Raw genomic sequence first — 24,174 nt, forward strand, 5'->3', positions numbered from 1 at the left:
AGGATTTTAAGACTTTCACATCAGATAATTAAAGTTAACATTTTTATTTCCTTAACTATGTGCTACTAACTATTCTGATCACTTTATATATACTAACATAGTTAATCCTTAAAACAACCCTATAAAATAGGCACTATTATCTTCCCCACTTTTTTTTTTTTAGATGTAGTCTCCCTCTGTCTGCCAGGCTGGAGTGCAGTGGCGTAGTCTCGGCTCATGGTAACCTCCACCTCCGGGTTCAAGCGATACTCCTGCCTCAGCCTACTGAGTAGCTAGGACTACAGGTGCATGCCACCACTTCCGGGTAATTTTTTTTTTTTTTTTTTTTTTTTTTTTTTTGTATTTTTAGTAGAGACAGGGTTTCACTGTGTTAGCCAGGATGGTCTTGATTTCCTGACCTCAGGATCCACCTGTCTCAGCCTCTCAAAGAACTGGGATTACAGGCATGAGCCACCGTGCCTGGCCGCTTTCCCCGGTTTATAGATGAGAAAATTGAGGTATAAAGGTAAAAACTCATCAAAGGTCATATGGGCAAATTGTAGTAGAACATGGATTTGAATACAAATAGACTTCAGACTTTACTATACATTCAGATGAACACTAACATCCTTCTATGAAAATTAAGGAGCCCTCTATCTTGTCTGCTCAGGTGTAGGGCCTAGGCACAATTCACTTAAAAAGTTGAAATCCACTAACCTCAATATGGACATTTCAAAATGTTAAAAATCAGAATTGTAAAGCAATTACTGAATCTAATTAAGAGACAATTCTTCCTTTAATCTCTAATTCCAAGAATAGTAGTCCCCTAAAACCTCGGATTTTTGTCTATTTCCTTGCAACAGATTGCTGCCAGTAAAGAGTTTCCTAATGCTCAACCCTTTTTAAAAAGTGCTCTCACGTGGAATAATTTTCTCATGGTATCTGGCTCTCTGGTGAGGTACTTGTCGTATTTTCCATTGACTTATATATGAATTTTTTCCCACAATTACTTTATGTCCAGAAATGAAATATATTGTAAGATCCCTATGTGAGACTTAAGAAATAAAGGAACTTATTTACTCCAGTCTAGTGCTATGTCACTTTTTCAAATTTCTTAGCCCACCTCTACAGTAGCTAAGAATTGGGAGATATGACAATAGACAGGTCAGTTGAGAGAAAGTTTCCCAAATCAACACAGCCACTTACTTGAATGTGTTAGCAGCTATCTCTTCTCTTGAGATGTGTTTGGTGTACCACAAGGTCCTATGGACTATTTCTAATTTCATTGTGGTAGGCTTCCCTTTACTTTTCTCTACTTGTTGTTAGGTCGTAAAAAAAATTTGATTTAAAGACATGTTTGCATCTAATAGGCAATTCTATAGTAGCATTATGCTGCCAAGAAAGATATATGTTGCCGGGGTTATTTTTTATAGTTAAAAAAGTGTGAACTTAAAAAATTGGTATACATAGGCAAATAGGTAAAAATAAACCTTTGTTTCCTTTCAACAGAGATGTAAGCTCTGAGGTTTCTAAGCATGTATAACAGAATGCTAAGCAACACTCAAGCAGATACTCAATTAATAACTGTGGTCTATAATATTTTAGCTATTAAGTATGTCTTGTAAATAGTAAAATCAAGTAATTATTTCAAATGTGCAGTGTTTAGATTTGAAATGATTACAAGTACCAAGAAAACCCATGAATTAAAATACAATATTTTATTTTTTCTCACCTAAAAAACAAGCAACCCAGAATTAAGATATACATAAGTTTCTCAAATTTACCCTAATAAAATTTTGAATATTTATACAATTTCTACAGAAACATACAGTGTATCAAAATCTGCATAAATCAAATTTATAAAATGTGTAGAAATGCATAGTGATATTATCAACTTACAAAGCAAGGATATGGGAATTATTTCCAAAGCAGCCTACAGTAGAAAATAGTCATTATGGCAGCAGCTTCTGATGTTTTTGTTTGGTAAGGTTTCTGATTTCAATATATAGAATCATATTCATAAAGTATTTTCTTTTAATGAATTGCACAAAATACCCATTTAAAATTTACATGCACAGTTCATTGCCACCTTTCTTAGGCCTATGCATAGTTAATAAGGTTATAATCTACTCAACATGGAAAATGGAGCCTATTTGCAAACACCCAAGTAATTAAAGTACCAATTCTCTCTTAGTTTCTTTTTTTATAGTTGATTTATTTTGCAATGATAAATGTTAAACATCCCTAGAGATGAAAGTTAAAATGGTTGATCACAGATCAGTAGCAAAATACAAATTGACAATTCAAAATTTTAAATAAAACTCTGTTGAGGATGTTTAACTTTGACTCTCCAAATTTAAGAGCTAAGCTTGGAACAAACAAATTCATAGGTTACATTTTCCTCTTAAATTAAAAAATAAACTTCTGGCAGTAGTTTGTAAATTCCTTTCACTGTAATGATTTCATGATTATAGGATCAAAAATGCTTAACTTACTTGCCATTCAGCTCACCTCATCATACTTTATTTTAGCACTCAATGTAGGCATTTTAATCTTTTGAGCAGTAACAGTATCTTTTGAGAAATTAAAATTGAATTGACCATTTGGAATATTTGGTTTTCGTAATAGGTATACTCTTAGTAAATGTTTAAATCCAAACAAATCTTCCGTTTACTGGAAAAATACTTTAAAAAATACATTTCCTAAAAAGAAATTAAGAAACACTAGGGACCACCCAATCTAACAGAAAGTCATTCACATTTGTTAATGAACTGTGTTTTTAAATACTCCTTTGTTTTTAAATTTTAAAAACATGCAGATAATGTCATTTGGATGAAAATATAAATGAAACATCAATTCACTCTTGGCTTTGCAGGTTGCACAACTTAGGTTATAATGCACACAAGTTTTAGAAGGCCTAATCTAGCAAGGGCTTGGAAGGTCTTACCTCAGTCAGAATGAACCTTTGACATGTTTATAGTGTTGTTTTGCTGATTTTGTTACCCTCTCTTTTGGGGGGTAACAATAAAACTGATAATAGTTTTCTATAGTGACAGGTATTAGAGAAGATAAATTCCAAATGTTGGTGGACAATTTTTCTCTAGTTGGAAGACTCCTTTACAATCCTAGAAGTAGGTATGGACAGAGGGTACTGGGAATGCCAGTAGGTAAGGGAGCAAATGCCACACAACTTCCAACCCGATGGGAAAGCCTTGGGATGTTCCATATTGTCATTTCTTTTTCAAGCCATACAACATTTAACTTTATGGCAAATGGCAGCACATAAATTCATTTCTAAGTAGTAAAAGTATTCCCCATACTGGTGACAAGTCCATCATTACCATCCTATAAATTTCATCACAAGCTCTTGAAATATATACTGAGAAATGAAAGAGGCACTAAATGTGTTGAAATTCACCTTTCAAAAAAGCAGCATGACTGTGAAGGAAGGCCACCTTGGCTAATAACCTGTGGCAGTGCTTCAAAAGGATGTAAAATTAAATAAAGACACAACAGGTTGATAATCACCAAGTTATATATGAAAGTCTGGCTACTCCAACCTTTTTCAAGTGTGAAAAATAAAAATCAAACTGCCTTTCAGACCCCTGAGTGTAATCCCAAAGAAGACAATGTGCTTTAACTCTGTCTAATAAAACAGAGCTAAAGGCACAAATTACCAACATCATCTTAAAACAAAAAGATGTAAACATCTACAAAGTTTAAGGTAAAAGCAGTCTTGTAAACAGTAACTGCAGATGATAATGTTATTGTAAAATCACAGTTTATCAATGTCCTTGAAACTGATCAGGAGGTTCCAGGTTTGGAGCTGTACAGAGTTAATAACAATAGTTGCAGCAGGTTTCAGGCGGTTTTCAGTCCTGTATAAATTTACTTGTCAGTAGGTAGGTTACTGGTTTCTTTTATTCTCTCTAAACACTATGGATGTTATTCATTTCCCATTTTTGAGTCGTTTTACTGGAGTCACAATTGGAGATGAATACTTGATGCAGGACCTCTGAGCGATCTAAGCACTTTCCTGAAAGAATATGAGTAAATCTGTGCAGGTTCTGAAAAACATAGTAAGAAAAAAGTTTCAAATGTGGACTCTTGATACCACTGACATCAGAAGTCATCACTTGGCTTTCATTAGGAGATAGTTTAAGCAAATGGATACGCTTATCAGCCACACCCCAGACTCTGGATTTCTCTTGATTGTCAGTTTTCTAAGTCCTAAGATCTTTCTTGTTAAGTCACAATATACTGCTGGTATCTGGCATTCAATGTATACAAACCTAAATTCATTATGTGCTCCCCATATCTATGTCTACTGTTTCTATCCTGGGTAATGACAATACCAGCTTTCCAGTCATTAGGAAATACTGCACTTTCCCTCTTTCATCACATTACACCAGACACTAAGGATGGATGTGTGCAATGTCTCTGGTTTATACTCCTTCCCATCGCCACTGCAGATGCTCTGGTTTGGCCCTCACCATATGTTCAGACTATCCAGGGTTGGGTCTGTAAGGCCAAAACTATTTTCATGATAATACAAAGGCTCTACTGCCTTTTTACTTTATCGACATTTATACTGATAGTGTGAAAGTGAGGGCGAGTAAAACTGATGGTGCCTTAGCATGAATCAAACTAGCACCTGTAGTCACATTGTTCACTGCCACACACTCAGTAAACAGTAAGTGCCCGTTTCACTTAAAGATGTCACTGATGAAGCGATAAAACATTAATTTTATTCAATCTTGACCCGAGTATACTTAAAAAAAAATTATGAGATGCAGTGGGAAGTATGTATCAAGTACTTCCACATAGTGAGGTACAATGCTCAAGGATACCAGTCTACAATGCAAGTAACTTTTAAGAAACTACCACTTATTAAGTTGTGGTGTACAATAAAAAAATAGCCACAATTATCTGAAAGGCTGTTAAATTACCTCCTCTCTTTTCCAACTCTATGCTTGTGTGAGTCTGGGTTTTTGTCATATACTTGAACTAAAACAACATATCAGATCAGACCAAATGAAGCAAGAGTATAAGAATCCGGCTGTCTTCTTCTATTAAATCAGATATTAAAGGGATTTGCAAAAATATGGAATTCCATTCCTCTCATTATTTTTTGTGGGTAAACATAGTTATTTTTCATTAAAAATGTCATTTATATTCATGTTTAATGGAGATATTGTTACTTTTAGATGAATTAATTATAAAAAAACTTTACAAATTTTTCAGACAATTTCCAATTCTGGAAATATTACTAAGGATAACCTACCTAAAGAAAAGCAATTTGGGGGTGGGGGTTCAATAACTTTTAAGAGTGTAAAGGGAATCCAGAGGCCAGAAAGTTTGAGAAGAGCCCATACCTCACATTTCCAGAATTATTTTCCTAAGAGTAGCCATTGTTTCCCATTACTACCTTCCTCAAATAAGGTCAATCCCTCTCCAAAACTTAAAAAATGAAGGTCAGTGCTCTATTCTCTGAAGTACAATTTAGAGATACCAAATGAAATGCAATTCTTAGAATTTTCACACATTTTCATGCCACGTCTTTACTCATCCAGGCTTTTTATTTACTTTCTATGGAAAGCCTTTTTACACTCAGGACTTGTGCAATGATACTTCCTCTATGAAACTCCTCAGAAGTAATTCCTCCCATGAATCACTATTTTCTATCCTATAGCATTTTGCTTCTCTCTATTTTTGCATTTCTTTTTCTCTACCATTATATGATAGTGTACTTTAGCTATATTTTTGAATTCCCCTACAGCCTAACACATCATTGGTTCCCAAGTGACTAGTAATATCTATACAGAAATGTATATTCAGTGCTATGTCCTTTAAAATACCTAAAACATGTTGTGTGCCATTTTTTGGTTGATTACTTCTTGATATAGTTGCTGGTCTGTTAGCCTCCTTTTACTATTTTGCTAATATTGTTCTCACGACCCCTACCATTTATTGCTATTATATTTCATTTTTCTTTGTGAAAATAAATGCTCCACTCTTTAAGGTTTATGCTACTCTTCTCCTTCCTAACTTGTTATAAGAAAAAAAATCATCAATTGATACATGTTTATCACTTCATGGAAATTATCCATAATGACAATAACAGGGAAGGTAGATCATAGCCTTATTACATAGATAACAAGTGCTTGCTTGCATGACAGATGGGATGTGATAACAAATACTGAGTGAATAAATAAAATGCAGGGTTGACACATTCTTTAGTGTGAGGGAGCTTTTCCTACCTTTTGTTTCATAATAAATTGATTCATGTTAGCCAAATCTAGACTTTGAAAACTATACATAAATCTATTAATATGTTGTAATCCTCGACTTGCCACAGAGCTTTAAATACTCACAGCTGAAACACAGCAGTGTCACGGGAATAACGAAATTTGACCATTAAAGCAAGCAACTTGCTACATTTATCCCGCTGCATTTAGCACACAATGATAAAGACGTCATGAAAGCCTAGATTTCAAGTTTTATTTGTTTGTCTCTATCTCCACCTGCTGGACAATATGAAGTATTAGCCAAATTTTTAATAGTATAAATATATTCTACTTTAATGAATGATTCATTTAGATTTCAAAAATCAGATTTTGGTGAGAGCAATGATGATGACTGCCTCACAGAACACTGACTTTCTTGTATTACTAAAATTAGCAGCGCTCTTCACAGACATCACCGTGGCCTCATTCCGTGACAATATCGTATGAAAGAACAAAAGTGATGCCTCATTATAGAACAATGAGTCATCCAGTGCTCAGGAAAACCTATACAAGTGACTAAATGAGAGGAAATGCTAGCAAATTTGAATGTCGGCTTGAAGATTTATTCATCTAAATTCCACATGCTAGATGTTATTGAAAATGAAATAGCATGTAACATTATTTCAGAAGTTAACATGCGGAATACCTTGAAGTACTGCCATTCCTTAAATTCATTTAGATTACAGTGTGTAATCATAACTTTTGATCCATCAGCCCCCTTTGTCAAACACTGGTCATACTGCATGAGTTGATTTGCTTCATTGATTCTGAAAAGCTGTAAAAGAAAAAGAGAGAAATAAGTAACAGAGGCACCTTCCCTGCTGATGTATATTTGAAAAGAATGAAACTTAACTCATAATTAAATTGAATGGCTAACTTATTTTTTCATAATTTTTCTGTGTTTAGAACTGTAAGTCCACAAATCATATTTATTTTGATGTTAGTGAAGATCCTTATTAACACTGAAATCATTAAGTTCTTCAGTCTCTAAGATACCAAATGGGTCACTAACACATATTTGTTAATTACCAACAATGTGAGAAAATGAAAAAAACAAACATATACCCACATAAGAAAATATATTAGTGAATATGTATTACTGGCAATAACACTCTATTGGCAAAAAGATGAGGATTAGTGAATAATACTTGCAAAAAAATCATTAGGGAGCTAGGCTTACATAGTTATGTTAGCAACAGATACACACTCTCACAGGAATATATTTTAATCTCTTACATTAGACATTAATTCTAGATTCTACTTATGCAAAAACCATAATGTTATTATGTTATTGATCACTCTGTGGTCAATAAACCTGATGCCCCTCAATGCAGAATAATTTAAACACAAAAGGAAGGTGATTTACCTGATTCCCTCCCATTCTGTGGCAGGGTCCTAGCTCAACAAAGCCTCCATTTGTTTTTCCCATGCTATCAATGCAGTAAGCAGTTTCAAAGCCCCTGATCTGAAAAAATGAACAAAGAAAGAAAAAGCAGGCAACAGTTTACTTTTTGATAAACTCTGGCATCAGAACTTAGTATTTCATATTAAATATTACAGTTCACAGGGAAAATCTGGGTATGTGTAGTGACAAGGTATTACTGCATTATCAGTCTTTACATAGTTTGGAAATCATTTATGGTCTTGAAGTCAACATTGGAATGGATTCTTTCTCTAAGAGCACAGGACTATAGATTTCCCTAAAATACCACAGAGGAAAAAAAAAATTACCATTAAATACAATTTCAGAATCATAGTCATTCATGTGAATGAGAAGCAAATAGAGAAAAGCTACCTAACCACAGTGGTACTAGATACTGGACCTAGATATCTAGAACAGATTGGATTCCTAAGGGACCTCTCCCAAATGGCTGTGCAGCACTTCTGGTAGCTGCCTCCAAGGGCCTAGGGTGCAAAGGTCACGCATGACACATGGCCAGGCAGTGAGGCTTTTCTCTATAGACAATGTAGATGAAAAGCAAATACAGGTTTCCATCTTTGGAATCTACAATTTCTAGGAAAATAACTATTTTTGGAAATACTGTATATTTCTCTGAATTATAAATCACTTTAGTATTTGGATAAAATGTTTTGTTCTTGCATTCAGCCAGCAAATACTGACTCTGCGCCTCTGATGATAAGAGCTTTTGGGGATACGAAGAGGAGCCAGTCATGGTCCTCACCGCCTGTAGAGAGGTGAGGCGTAGCGGCCAGTCAGGATGGAGGTATGAATTTGCAGAGGAAGAGCTGCTACCCTGCGTGGAGGAGCTCCGAAGACTGCCCCAAAGAGACACCTTTACAACAGGTAGGGGTTTACCTTGGAATGTTAAGGAAATGCCGAGAAACGAAGTATAAAGTGCAGATGTCAGAATGGAGGGAGGTTAAACTGAAGATATATTTGGGAGTGAGATAGTAAAAGGAGGACAAAAAGTTCTATCCATTCATTCATGCATTTATTCAATCATCAAATACTGAGTATCTGATGTGTGCCAGGCATGCTGTAGGATCTGAAACACCAGTGAACCAAATAAAGACCACTGCCCCAGTAACGGGCATGCTGTAGTGAACATGGGCCCCTTGCCTACATTCACTCTGGGAACATAAGGAAAAAAAGACAGAATATAAGTTAAAAAACTTAGTAGACAACTTTTTTGCTATAGCAAAAGAGGATAAGTACGGCGAAAAGAAAGAAGGAAGAGGAAGTTAGAGTGGGAGCTAGGGTATTGGGAAGTAACAAGGCGGACCTCACTGAGAAGTGGCAGGTTCACAGACTCGAAGGAGGTGGAGGTGTGAGAGCTGGCCATGCACCCACTGTCTGCAGGGAAGCATTCCGGGCAGAAGAAAGAGCACAGGCAGGCGCATGCCTGGAGGGAGTCCAGGGACCAGTAAGGACATGGGGCTGGAGCAGAGTGGGAAGAGCAGTGGCAGGTGAGGCCAGAGAGAAACAGGAACAGATGTTGTGGATCTTGCAGACCACCAGAAAGGACTCTGTCATCACTCTGAGGTGAAGGTGCACGTTTTCTTGCAGAGGGACTGACTTGACTTCATTGTAAAACAATCAATCTGACTGCTGTATGTGAAACAGGCTGTAGGAGAACCAACAAGTCAGTCTCAGTGAGAGATGATGGTGGCTTAGACCAGGCAAGAAGGCATCTGATTCTGGAACTAGATATGAAGTACGAGACAAAGACAGGATTCGTGGAAGACTCCAAAGTGTTTGGTCTGAGAAATCGGTAGAGATGGGTAGGGGGAGGAGATAGGAAGTTCAATTATGGCTGGTTGAGTTTGAAGTGACTGTAGACACTCAAGTGCCGACGTCAAGCAGGCAGTTGGATGCGCTCGTCTGGGCCCTCAGAGAGAGATCTGTGTGTTGAAGGGCTTATGGTCTAGTTGGGAGTTAAACATAATTTGCTGTAATAGGACAGGTAAATTAAGAGTATAGGGAAAAAAAGGTATTAAAGCAATAAGTACAGAGAGAGCAGCATGAGTGTCCCCTGCTGGTTTCTCCTTCCATTCCTGAACTCTAACTGCAGGCACTTCTGAGAGATGGGTCTTCTCTCCTCTTCTCTATCTGTATTTTCTCTCTTGGTGACCTCACTCAGTCCCATGAAACGACTTACCTGCTGATGGACCCAAATGTGCATCTCCAGAGTGGCCTTTCTTCTGGATTTTGGCATCATACGACCTACGATCTATCATCAATAGGCCTTAACAGCTCTACCTAAATATTTGGCAGGTACTTTGCAAGTCCAGAACACCAACGGAAGCCTTGCCCCCTCCATTCACTCCCCTACTATCTTCTAGTCTCAGCAGCCCAAATGAAAGAAATTATCAGCTACTCAAATAAAAAAAACCACCTCACTGTCATCCTGGCCCTTATCCTTCACACACCAACCCATCAGGGATCTGCCTCCAGAAGGATTATGTTTATGCCATTGGTCTGCTTCCCTTCAGCTCCGCTCTCTGGCTCTCTGCTTGGCTGACTCTTTACCGTTCAGCTCTGAGGGCAAATGTCACCTCCTCAGAGATGCTTTCCTTACCCTGTCCTTAAGTCCTCTTGACAGTATTAGGTGTCACTGTCATTTATCACCATCTGTCATTATCATTTTTGCTTTCTCTTTTTCGGTCTCTATCCCCAGGTAGCATGCTAGTTCCCTGAGAAAAAGGACTCTGCTTGTCTTATTTTCTGTCTAGAAGAGTGACTTGCACATAGTAGGCCCGCAACCAAGATTTGCTGAACATAATTAAGCAGAGGGATGCGGACTTCAATGTTCACAGCAGGTTTGGTGTGCCTCTGGGGCAGCAGCGTAAGGCACACAGCAGGGCTGAGGGGTGCAATCAGAAGTGAGTCTGAAGACAAGTTTGAATAAACAAAGAAATGACCATGTCTTATTTTCAAAATGCTTTTGTTTGATTTTAATTATTTTTAATTCATTTGAAAAGCATCATTGGAGTGCCTATTACATATGGGTCCCTGCATCAGTCCACCTGGACACAATGGTGATCAAGGTCCTGAAGCACTCAGACTGGCTGGGAGATGGGCGAATTTGGGTGTTGCGAGAACCCCTGGAAAGAGCATAGATGTGCATCTTTTTGATGAAGTGGGGAAAAATAAGAAGGGCTTTTCAGTATTGGTGATCTCTAAGCTGAGAGCAGTAGGATAAACTGAAGTTGTTAAGGAAGGGAGTTGGAGTAGGGGCATGGAGGTGCCAGGAGCTGGAGCAAAAGGCTGGCAGGAGACAGCATGGTGGCAAGCTGGCCTGGCAAGCCGTAGCTTGGAGTGGAAAGGTGGTAGATGCTATCAGACAGTTTTTACCCAAACTTTCCCCCAAGAATACTTTTCTCTTACTCACATAGTTCCACCTCTCTCTGCCTTCTCCCAAACTTAGTCTACAAATGCACACACTTTGAGATGTGACTATCGGCTGGTACTTACTTCTCCCCAGTCAACATTTTTGGGTGGCAAAGGGTAGTGTGAGGTGATATCATAAGCTATTTCTTCCATGAACCACTTAAAACTTTTGCAGTTGTGATCTTCTCGAAATTTTTTCAGCTCCGATATATCCCCATATGGTAATGCCTGTGATTCAGGACGACTAGCATAGAAGTAGTCTTTATATTCATCCCACCAAACCTCCACAACTCTAACATAATTCTGTAAACAAGAAAATAAATATCATTATAAAAAGACAAAGGTCGTATCATAAACAGCCTACATTAGACACATGAAATATGGCTTACACATAACAAATTCATTTCAATAGGACCTGACATTTAATCAAACAACAAATGCAAGTAAGTTAATGACTCTAATATGTCATCTGCCTAGGATTAAAGTGTCATGTATATTTAAGCAAAAAGTGTTATATACAACCTGATATCCCTGAGCTGGAAGATCATATACGCTATTCTGCTAACAGAAGAAGAAATTGAATCACAGAGAGAGTTTATGAGAGCCTGGCTGGACGCTGGTATTTCTACTCCTAGAATAACTTCTTTTCTTTCTTTCTGGCTTTTTTTTTTTTTTTTTTTTTTTTTTAAGATGGGTCTTGCTCTGTCATTCAGACTAGGATGCAGTGGTGCAATCTTGGCTCACGGTAAGCCTCAACTTCCTGGGTTCAAGTGATCTTCCCACCTCAGCTTCCCGAGTAGCTAAGATTACAGGTGCATGTCACCATACCTGGCTAATTTTTGTTTTTGTTTTTTTTTGTAGAGACAAAGTCTCATTTTGTTGCCCAGGCTGGTCTCAAACTCCTGGCCTCAAGGGATCCTCCCACCTCAGCCTCCCAAAGTGTTGGAATTACAAGAGTGAGCCACTGTGCCTGACCTATAATCTCTTTTTAATAGAACCATTCTACTGGTAAGTATAGGGGGAAAAAAATCTCATTTCAAAAACCATCATGAAAAACAAAAGCTCTGTTCAAGAAAACACACTTTTGCAGGTGATTTTATTGATCCTGGTATCATTATAATAGAACCATTTTACTATAACCTCAAATAAACTGGGTATTTTCCCCAGCTGGCTCACTTTTTTTTAATTAAAAAAAAATTTTTTTTTTTTTTTTTTAGATGGAGTCTCACTCTGTCACCCAGGATGGAGTGTAGTGGCATAATCTCAGCTCACTGCTACCCCCATCTCCTGGGTTCAGAGGATTCTCCTGCCTCAGCCTCTCCAGTACCTGATATTACAGGTGCCTGCCACTACACCTAGCTAATTTCTGTATTTTTAGTAGGGATGGAGTTTCACCATCTTGGCCAGGCTGGTCTTGAACTCTTGACCTCAAGCAATCCCCCTGCCTCAGCCTCCCAAAGTGCTGATATCACAGGCATGAGCCACTGCACCCGACCCTAGTTGGTTCACTTTAAGGAAAAGCAGCTACAGAGCAGTAAAATATGTTGACACTGTGATAACTGACAAATATCTAGCTTTCAAGGCTTTAATCGATGAATGAATGCTTGCATGAATATATGTGACCAAACTGGTATACACTTGCTGTGATTTGCATGTGGTTTGTCTGCCAAAACTCATGTTGAAATTTGATGTCCAATGTGGCAGTGCTGGAAGGCAGGGCCTACTGGGAAGTGTTTGGGTTGTTAATACATTAAAGGCCTCCTGTGGAGGTGAAGGGGTGAGTTCTTGCTCTCCCAGGAATGGATTCATTCCCACAAAAGTAGTCTGTTAAAGAATCTGGCTTCCTTGGTCTCAAAGGAAGCAAGAGATGCTTCCTTTCTTGCCATGTGATCTTGTAGTACATGTGCATCCCCTTCTGTTTCCCATCATGTGTTGAATCAGCATAAGGCCTTCAACAGATGTAGCTGCCCAAGCTTGAGTTTTCCAACCATTAGAATCTTGAACCAAATTTTTTTTGGTAATTTATCAAGAAAACCTCTTTTCTTGATAAATTACCCAGCCTCAGGTGTTCTGTTGTAGCAACACTAAATGAACTAAAACAATACTCAATCCCTCATCTTCTACATCATCCATCAGCAAATATTCTCTATAAAGGGCCAGACAGTAAGTAAGTATCTTGGGCTTTTTGGGCTATATAGTTTCCTGTGGCAACTATTCAACTCTGCTATTTTAGTGAGACAGTAATCACAGACAATACACAAACAAATGAGTGTGGCTATGCTCTAATACAACTTTATTTACGAAAAAGGATTGGATTCAGCCTGTCAGCCATAGTTTCTGACCCATCCAGAGCAGAAATAGTAAATGTTTCAGATCTAGCATTCAGATTAAATGTTTTCTAGGCAACAAGATAACTATCAAAGGGTGAACATGCCCCTAAATGCACTGTTGTCACAAAAGCCCATGGGTTTAAAAAAGGCTGCTATAGGCCGGACAGGGTGGCTCATGCCTGTAATCCCAGCACTTTGGGAGTCCAAGGCAGGTGGATCATGAGTTCAGGAGATCAAGACCATCCTTGCCAACATGCTGAAACCCGGTCTCTACTAAAAATACAAAAGTATTAGCTGGGCATGGTGGCGCACAACTGTAGTCCCATCTATGTGGGAGGCTGAGGCAGGAGAATTGCTTGAACCCAAGACATGGAGACTGCAGTGAGCCGACATTGTGCCACTGCACTACAAACTGAGTGACAGTGCTAGACTCCATCTCAAAAAAAAAAAAAAAAAAAAAAAAAAAAAAAAAAAAAAAGGCAGCTATAAGCAGTATATGATCAAAGAACATATGATATTACCACTTGTTATGGGTTAGATCTGTGTCCCTACCCAAAACTCATGACTAATTACAATCCCCAATGTTGGAAATGGGGCTTGGTGTAAGCTGACTGGTTCATGGGGGTGGATCCTTCATGAATGATTTAGTACCAGCCCACCCCCAACCCCCACGTCCAGACTGTTCTTGTGATTGTGAGTTCATGTGACATCCGGTTGGTGAAAAGGGTGTAGCACCTTCCCGCTTCTCTCTCTTGCTCCTGCTCCCACCATGTGAGATGCTTCATTCCCCCTTTGCCTTCCACTATAACTGGAAGCTTCCTGAGGCCTTTCCAGAATCAGAAGCTGCTAAGCTTCCTATACAGACTGAAGAACTGTCAGCCAATTACACCTCTTTTCTTTATAATTTACCCAGTCTTAGGTATATCTTAATAGCAGTATGAGAACAGACGACTACATGACTCAACATTCTGAATCCTTGCAAATCCATACGAAATTAGATACAGTACACGTACTCTAGACATGAACAAACCTCAAGAGTTCTGTATACATGCATAAGATTATAGCAATAAAAAGACGGAGCAGTTAGTGGTCTGGGATGGACAGGGCCAGAGTGATTAATTAGGTGGGAATGGTATTCAGGGCAAAGAGAAAAGCTAATGCAGTATGATAAATTTTAGCGTATTGTAGTCTGGCAAATAGTTTCCAAAAACTGGGATGCAATATTTACTGAGAGAAAACTTGCTTCAGTTTCTTCATTTTAAGATGAGGATATAGGCCAGGCATGGTGGCTCACACCTGTAATCCCAGCACTTTCGGAGGCTGAGGCAGGCGGAGTTTGAGACCAGCATGACCAACATGGTGAAACCCTGTCTCTACCAAAAAATACAAAAATTAGCTGGGTGTGGTAGCTCTTATTAATATTGTTATTCTTTTTAATAGAACTTTGAATTTTACCCTTGAGATGACACGTATGAAAAAGTTTTAAGCAGGTAAGTGATATCAAATTTAATTTTCAGGTGAATGACACCGGTGGTGAGTGAAGCGTGGGCTGAAGTGGGTTGAACCTGATGGCAAAGAGCCAAGTGGACACTATTTAGTATTCATGGGAGAGATTTGAGGAACTGCACTGAGTATAGAAAGGGACGGATTGAAGAGCTATGTGTGAGGCAGAATCACCAGGGCTTGGTAAGGGGGAAGGGCAGGGAACAACCTTACATGCTCCCTAAGTTTCATTCATGGGCAAACAGAGAACACAGTGGATGGAGTAACTTTTGATATTGCATGTACTTACAGTGCAAGCAGTAATGCACTGAATACATAAAGGGTGGAGATACTGTATGTACTTACTTGAGGAAAAGTTAAGGGTCAGTTTTGACTCTGTTGAGTGAAAGATCTAAAAGACAACAGAGGATAATTCCAGAGAGTCTGAGGCTCAGAGGAGACAAACGAGGTGGAGAAACAGACTTGACCGCTGGCTGAGGGCTCAAGGAGATGCTGTCAAAACTGGAGAAAAGAAAGCCCCTGGCACATGCCAGGCATTCACTAAGTGTATGCTACATTCATACTTCTTGGGTAGTTTGTATGGTATATACGCTAATTTTTAGAGTGGATACATATCTATCTACCTCAGCTCTTTTCCTTTTGCTTTCAGAATAGACTTTTTTGAGTCAATTTGGCTTTTCATCAATTCTTCGTGATTGTGAGTCCAACTCCAAAGGGAGTTTCCTGCAATGTCAGTCATGCCTGGTGTTAATTTGGTGCTAATTTTGTTTTATCATACACATTTAAATCTCATTCCCTGTTGTAGCTAGGGCTTCATTTAGCCAATAAGAACGATGTTTTGGTTCTGAAAGCCTAGCTGTCTGCTTATTACCCATTGCCCTGTTGTGAACTGTCCCAAGTTGTGTCTAAAGCCAACAATAAACCTGACTTGGTTAAGCGTTGCAGAAAATGAGAAGCCTCAGAGTTGCATGCCTCTTAGAATTTATGAAAGCAGCCAAACCAAATAAACTTCAATGTTGTTTTGCCAGGGATGGAGGTCTTTGTCCTCCAAGCAGTGGGACATCCGGATTTCTGTATGAAGCTTCCTTGGTTTGTTTCAGAAGTAAATGCCAGCCCTGAGTGTCAGTAGTCTGTGATGAAACGGCAAAGAACTGAGAGACCCCAACATGGCTGGATAATCACCAGATCATCATTCGCCACTACACTACTTCTAAATCTGTCCTCCCCAGCTAGAGGATTCTCTTGGAATATGGTGGCTATGACGTATCTCATTTTAGGAACCGTACACTGCATGGAATGGTGACAATCAATAGAAGGAACCAGAATTAGGATTCATTTTCTAATAAATGGGTGACTGGGAAAGAAGCCTGGGATGATGCTCATCCCACTAAAAAAGTCCTATTCAATTTAAGTTCAACACATTTTATTTATTAAAAAAATTTTGGCTGGGCATGGTGGCTGAAGCCTATAATCCCAGCACTTTGGGAGGCCGAGGTGGGTGGATCACGAGGTCAAGAAATCGAGACCTTCCTGGTCAACATGGTGAAACCCCGTCTCTACTAAAAATACAAAAAATTAGCTGGGCGTGGTGGCACGTGCCTGTAATCCCAGCTACTCAGGAGGCTGAGGCAGGAGAATTGCCTGAACCCAGGAGGCGGAGGTTGCGGTGAGCCGAGATCACGCCATTGCACTCCAGCCTGGGTAACAAGAGCGAAACTCCATCTCAAAAAAAAAATTTTTTTTTAAAAAAACATTTCTAAAATGTTTTAAAAACCAATGTTTTGTTTTTCTGCTGGTTCATAAGTTTTGGTAAAATATAGATATCAATCCTAGTTCTATATTTATGGCATAGGAGATAAGATTTTTATTAAATAATAATAGCAAAATGTTTATTACAGCAGAACAATTTGGATGTCACAATGAAAAGAATCAGTGGAATTTTCCACTATTTTATGTGAGTGAGATGGAGAATCTGGAGGCAGAATATAAAAGGACAAAGGATATTCACCTTAACTTTTCGATCTTTGTGGGACAAGAGATATTAATCTTTTGTAAGCATTGTTCAAAAACTTGATTTTGCTTACTATGCAAACTCCTACCATGATTATCTAAATTTTTAAAAACCAAACCATATTTTACTCATGTGTGAATAATAGAAGCTAGTATTTTCCCTTCAACTATTTCCTTACACAGTGTCAGACTTTTTTGAGTTTATTTGAAATGTATTCATGGAGAACATTTAATATAGGAATCTTAATCAGAATGGGATATAATGGGAGGTGAGGTTACCAAGATGGCAATGTAGGAGACACCAGCCTTTATTCCCCCACAACTAAAAAACCAAATACAGACAGCTATTCACAAACCCAAAGAGCCCAGAGACAGCACCGGGGTCCATTAAATAATCTGCAGCAACACAATGGAGCAACAGAAACAAGAATATCTATGTAGGACAGGATCACTGGTGAGGTGGTGTATACCTGAGGCACAAGGAGTAGCTAGGAAGAAAAGAAGGCAGATGCTATTAGTATTGGCCACGTGGCACAAACTACCATAGTCTCCAGAGGTCTGCTCTGTAGTGGACACTGGCATCACTTGCCACCAAGGTAAACAACAGCCTTTTTGCTGGGGAACCCGAGAGGGAGGTGCATCTGCACACTCACCACCATCCAAGAAGCAGCTACTCTTGAATTACCTTGAGGAAAGCTCTGCCAATTCTCCCATGCTCCAGTGAGCCCTGATCCTGAAGCCACAGCTGCTCTGCTAGTGCCCACACTGCAAGCCCAGGCTCTGCGGCTGGACTGGGCCCACCTCTGACACTGGAACCATTGCTACGGTGAGCTAATTCATGCTCCAGGCCCCAGAACCACACCTTTACTGTGCATGCCCCAGCTCCAGGCCCTGGATCAGCTGCAGTAGAGAGCTAGAACTCACCCCAACTCAGGAGCTGCTCTAACTCTATGCATGCTGCTTCTCCCTTTCTTGGCTCTAAAAGCTACTTCACAAGCATCTAAGCCGCACATACTGCTACCAACATTGGCAACAGGGGTACCCATGTCCCAAACAACAGCCCAGCTGCCATAGAGAGCTAAGCACTATTCTCTCCCCAGAGCTGCATTAACTCTGAGCACATCTGTGCTCCCATTCTTGGCTACCTCAGCTGTCTCATAAGCATCTGGTACTTCACATTCTGTTATCAATACAGTAGCGAAATGTCTGTGCATTAGGCCCTGGGGTTTTTAAACTGCCCCAGATCCTGTAGCCATAGTCTCTCCACTCATGCTTGTGCTTCAGTCCTTCCATAGCCACTCTACAAGTGCCACTGCCACTGCAAGTGAGCCCATGAGTTAGAACCAGTGCCATGGGGCATTTAACCTCTCCAATGAGAAAAAAAAATCAGGATGTCCTTGGCAGCCATACCCAAAGACCTCAACATGCCTCACTGCCACTGTAGATATCTACAGCAATAGCCACTAAGGGGCACTGAAATCTTTGACAACACTGACCTCGATGGGTAGATCTATAGAGGGAATACATAGCTGGTATTCTCAGTAGTCCCAGAATTGCTATACCCCACCCAGCAAGTACCCTTGCACCCTCCTTCCCCCACAGAGGAAAATCTTCCCACATTGAAACTGGCCTGTAAAGTCTGCAATTGGTGACTGATCCACAAAATGCACAGGCATCAATGTGAGGCAACAAGAAACATGAAAAATGGAGAGGACATAATACCACTAAAAGATGACAATAATCTTCCAGTAGCAGACCTGGACAAATAATTCAAAGTAATTGTTTTACAGAATCTCGGTGAACTTCAACCAAACACGGAGAAACAATTCACTAAAATCAGAAAACCAATAAAAAACCAGAATGAGAAATTTATAAAAGAGAAGGAAATTGTTAAAATAAACAAGCAAACAAATGCTGGAGCTGAAAACTACCATGAATGAAATAAAAAATGTAATAGAGAGCATTAATTGCAAAACTGATTAAGTAGAAGAAAGAATCTGTGAACTTGAAGACAGCTTAATTGAAAATATATAGTCAGCAGAGAATAAAAAGAATAAAAAGGAATAAAGAAAGCTTATAGAATTTATGGAACAGCACCTAAAGAGCAAATATTTAAGTCATAGGAATTCAATAAAGAGAAGGGAAAGACAAAGGGTAGAAAGCTCATGTAAAAAAATAATAGTAAGAGCATGAGACTATTCTAAGAAAAAAATAATAGCAGAAAACTGTCCAAATCTGGGGAAAGATACAAATATTTAAGCATAGGAAGGTCAAAGGTCTCTTAACAAGATTAATCCCAACAAGACTATACTAAGACATATCATAACCAAACTGTAAAAAATCAAAGACAAAGAGGCAATCCTAAAAGCAGTAAGAGAAAAGGAGCAAATAACATATAAGGGAGTTCCAGGAAGGCTAGCAACAGACTTCTCAGCAGAAACCTTAAAGGCCAAGAGAGAGTAGGATGATAAATTCAAAGTGCTAAAGGAAAGAAATTGCCAACCAAGAGTAATGTACACAGCAAAGCTGCCATTCAAAATGAAGAAGACATAAAGACACCCAGATAAACAAAAGCTGAAGTAGTTCATCACCACAAAATCTGTGCTACAAAAAGTGCTAACAGGAGTTCTTTGAACAGAAAGTAAAGAATAACAACTAGCAACATTAAAACATATGACAGCATAAAACTCACTGGTAAAAATCAGTACACAAATTCAGAATACATGGCATATAAATCACTTATACTTTAGTATGAATGTTAAAAGGCAAAACTAATAAAAAGTAATAGCTACAACAATTTATTAAGTGATACACAATATAAAAAGATGTAAATTGTGATATTGAAAATGTAATAGGTAGGGTATAGAATAAAAGTATAGAGTTTTTGTATGCAATCAAAGTTAAGTAGATATCAACTTCAAATAGCCTGTTATAAATGTACAATCTTTCATGTATGGTTCATGATAACCACAAAGCAAAATCCTATCACAGATATTTAAAAAATAAAAAGTAAGGAGTCAAAGCATGCCATTAGCGAAAAATCACACAGTCACAAAGGAAGGCAGCAAGAGAGGAAGACAGGAAGCAACAAGAAAACAGTTAACAAAATGGCAGTAATAAGTCCTTACCTATCAATAATTACCTTAAAGGTAAATAGACTGAACTCTCTAATCGAAAGATATAAAGTGGCTGAACGGATATAGAAAAATACCTCAACTATATGTTGCCTGCAACAGATTCACTTCATGCTTAAGGATATACACACAAAAACAGATTGAAAGTGAAGGATGGAAAAACATTCCATGCAAATGAAAACCAAGAAAGCAGGAGTAGCTATGCTTATATCAGATAAAATAAACTTTAAGTCAAAAGCTTTAAAATGAGAAAAAGATGATCATTATGTAATGTTAAAGGGATAAATTTATCAAGAAGATATAACAAATATAAATATATATGCACCCAATATTGAAACACCTAAATATATAAAGCAAATATTAATACATCTGAAGAGAGAGACAGACTGTGATACTATAATAGTATGGGACTTCACTACCCCACTTTCAACAAAGGACAGATCAAAGAGAGAGAAAATCAATAAGAAAATGCAGATGTGAACTACTTTAGACCAAATGAATCTAAAGTACATACACAAAACATTCCATCCAATGGTGGCAAAATACACATATTTCTCAAATGCACATGGAACATTCTCTAGAATAGATCATATGTTAGGCCACAAATGAAGGGTTACAAAAATTTAAGAGAACTAAAATCAGATTAAGTATCTTTTCTAACCACAGTAGTATGAAGCTAGAAATCGACAACAGAAGGAAATGTGAAAAATACACGAATATTAAACAACATGCTCCTAAACAACCAATGGGTCAAAGGAGAAATTAAAAGGAAAATTTAAAACTACCTTGAGACAAACAAAAATGGAAACACAATATGCTATAAATTATGAAATATAGTAAAAGCAGTTATAAGACGGAAGTTTATAGAAATAAATGCCTACATTGAAAAAGCAGAAAGACTCCAAACAAACAACTTGATGTCACACTTCAAGGAATTACAGAAAGCATAAACTAAATTCAAAGTTGGAAGGAAAGAGATAAAAAATCTGAGCAGAAATAAATGAAATAAGACCAGAAAAAAAAGAGAAGAGACCAATGAAACTAAGAGTTGATTTTTGAAAAGATAAATAAAATCAGCAAATCTTTAGCTGGACTAAGAAAAAGAGAACACGAAATAAATGAAAGCAATGAAAGAGGAGAATACAACTGATAACACAGAGGATTATAAGAGACTACTATGGATAATTACATGCCAACCACTTGAATAACCTAGAAGAAATATTCTAGACACATACAACTTATCAAGACTAAATCTTGAAGCAATAGAAAACCTAAACAGAATGAGTAAGGACATTGAATTAATAATTAAAAGTTTCACATTAAAGAAAAGTCTAGCACCTGATGGCTTTACTATTAAATATTACCAAACATTCAAGAAGAACTAATAACAATCCTTTTCAAACTCTTTCAAAAAACTGAAGAGGAGGAAAAACAGCCAAACTCATTTTATGAGGGCAGCATTACTCCGGTACAAAAGCCAGACAAAGGCACTGTAAGAAAAGGAAATTAAAAGCCAATATCCTTGATGAACACAGATGTAAAAATTCTCAACAAAACCCTTGCAAACTGAATTCAGTACTTTAAAAGATCATTTATAATGATCAAGTAGGATTTATCCCTGGGGTGCAAGGATGATTCGACATACAAAAATCAGTAAATGTGATACTCCACGTTAACAGAAGGAAGGACAAAAACCATATAATCATCTCAATAGATGTGAAAAACGCAGTCAACAAAATTCAGTGTAAAAAGCTTCAACAAATTAAGTACATGAGGACATAGCTAACACTATACATAGCTAACACTATACTCAATGATGAGAAGTTGAAAGCTCTTCCTCTGCAATTAAGAACAAGACAAGGATGCCCACTCTCCCCACTTCTATTTAACATCCTACGGGAAGTTTTAGCCAGAGCAATTAGATAAGGGAAAGAAAGAAAAGACATCCAAATCAGAAAAGGAGTAGTTAAATTGTCTCTGCAGATGACATGATCTTATATATGCAAAGCCCTGAAGACTCTAACAAAAAGCTGTTAGAACTAATAAACGAATCTAATAAAGTTGTAGGAAAATCAACATACAAAAAGTAGTCACATTTCTATATGTTAACAGCGATCTATCTATAGAACAAACTATGAAAACAATCCCATTTATAACAGTTAAGCAAAACAATAAAATATTTAGGAGGTGAAAAATCTACATGCTGAAAACTAAAAATTGATAAAATAAATTGAATAATACACAAAATAAATGGAAAAATACCCTGTGATTATGGATTGAAAGAACTAATATTGTTAAAATATCTATATTATAAAAGCAATCTACAGATTAAATATAATCCCTATCTAAACTTCAAGGACATTTTCCCCAGAAATTAAAAAAAAAATCAATCCTAAAATTCTTATGAATCCACATAAAAAACCTTGAATAGCTAAAGCTATCTTGAGCAAAAAGAACAATACTGGAGGCATCACACTACCCAATTTCTTTTTTTTCTTTCTTTTTTTTTTTTTTTTTTTGAGACAGAGTTTCGCCCTTGTTACCCAGGCTGGAGTGCAATGGCGCGATCTCGGCTCACCGCAACCTCCGCCTCCTGGGCTCAGGTAATTCTCCTGCCTCAGCCTCCTGAGTAGCTGGGATTACAGGCACGTGCCATCATGCCCAGCTAATTTTTTGCACTTTTAGTAGAGACGGGGTTTCACCATGTTGACCAGGATGGTCTCGATCTCTCGACCTCGTGATCCACCCGCCTCGGCCTCCCAAAGTGCTGGGATTACAGGCTTGAGCCACCGCACCCGGCGCACACACTACTCAATTTCAAAACCTGCTACAAAGCTATAGTAATCAAAACAGTATTGTCCTCACATAGAAACAGACACACAGACCAAAAGAACAGAACAGACAGCCCAGAAATAATCCACATATTTATTGCCTAATTTATTGCCTTGAAAATTGATTTTCAAGGTAGATGCCAAGAACACATTAGGGCAAGAACAGTCTCTTTAATAAATGTTGCTTGGAAAACTAGATAACCATATGCAAAAAGAATGAAACTAGAACTTCATCTCACACCATACATAAAAATCAACTCAAAATGGATTAAGGACTTACATGAAGATCTAAAACTGTAAAACTTCTAGAAGAAAATAGAAAAATTCTATGACACTGGTCTGGGCAAAGATTTTTTTAGATCTAACAACCCCAAAAGAACAGGCAACAAAAATAAAAATAGACAAATGGAATTATATCAAAGTAAACAGTTTCTATAAGCAAAGGAAACAATTAACAAAGTAAAGAGACAATCTATGGTATGGGACACTACATCTGTAAACCATATATCTGGCAAGGGGCTAATATCCATAACATACAAGGAACTCAATAATAAGGAAACAACCTGATTAAATTGGGCAAAGAACCTGAATAGACATTTCTTAAAAAAAAAAAAAAAAAAGGCCGGGCGCGGTGGCTCAAACCTGTAATCCCAGCACTTTGGGAGGCCGAGGCGGGTGGATCACGAGGTTGAAAGATCGAGACCATCCTGGTCAACATGGTGAAACCCCGTCTCTACTAAAAATACAAAAAACTAGCTGGGCGTGGTGGTGCATGCCTGTAATCCCAGCTACTTAGGAGGCTGAGGCAGGAGAATTGCCTGAACCCAGGAGCCCGAGGTTGCGGTGAGCCGAGATCGCGCCATTGCACTCCAGCCTGGGTAACAAGAGCGAAACTCCGTCTCAAAAAAAAAAAAAAAAAAAAAAGGCATATAAATAGCCAACAGGTACATGAAGAAATGCTCAACATTATTAATTATCAGAGAAATGCAAATTAAAACCACAAGATACCACCTTCCACCTGTTGGTGGGAATACAAAATGGTACAGTTACTATGGAAAAACAGTACAGAGGTTCCTCAAAATATTAAAAATAGAACTATCATATGATCTAGCAATCTCATTACTAGGTATATATCCAAAAGACATAAAATCTGTATATTGAAGAGGTATCTATACTTCTGTGTTCACTGCAGCAATATTCACGATAGCCAAGATACAGAATCAAGCTAAGTGTCCATCAAGAGATGAA

At 38.0% G+C, this 24,174-nt stretch overlaps 2 protein-coding genes across 4 annotated transcripts in view; one reads left to right on the plus strand and one right to left on the minus strand.

The window, feature by feature from the left end:
* Positions 1–216: 216 nt before the first annotated feature.
* Positions 217–22,611, plus strand: LOC120367738 (histone demethylase UTY-like). The gene is made up of 5 exons (XM_074396978.1): positions 217–304; positions 8,374–8,571; positions 11,809–11,863; positions 11,980–12,126; positions 15,980–22,611. The coding sequence occupies exons 2-5, from the start codon at positions 8,439–8,441 to the stop codon at positions 16,068–16,070; spliced, it is 426 nt and encodes a 141-aa protein (XP_074253079.1). The 5' UTR covers positions 217–304; positions 8,374–8,438; the 3' UTR covers positions 16,071–22,611.
* The window catches only part of GALNT7 (polypeptide N-acetylgalactosaminyltransferase 7), a 152,408-nt gene continuing 129,912 nt past the window's right edge, over positions 1,679–24,174 (minus strand). For all 3 annotated transcript variants that reach the window (XM_074396975.1, XM_039479040.2, XM_074396976.1), the window contains exons 9-12: positions 11,203–11,421; positions 7,633–7,731; positions 6,913–7,041; positions 1,679–4,046 (exon numbers count right to left, since the gene is read on the minus strand). In XM_074396975.1, coding sequence (XP_074253076.1) covers positions 3,909–4,046; positions 6,913–7,041; positions 7,633–7,731; positions 11,203–11,421 — 585 coding nt within the window. In that variant the 3' untranslated portion in view covers positions 1,679–3,908. The remainder of the gene's footprint in view (positions 4,047–6,912; positions 7,042–7,632; positions 7,732–11,202; positions 11,422–24,174) is intronic.

Source organism: Saimiri boliviensis, chromosome 3 (assembly GCF_048565385.1).
Source record: "Saimiri boliviensis isolate mSaiBol1 chromosome 3, mSaiBol1.pri, whole genome shotgun sequence".
Lineage (NCBI taxonomy): Eukaryota > Metazoa > Chordata > Mammalia > Primates > Cebidae > Saimiri > Saimiri boliviensis.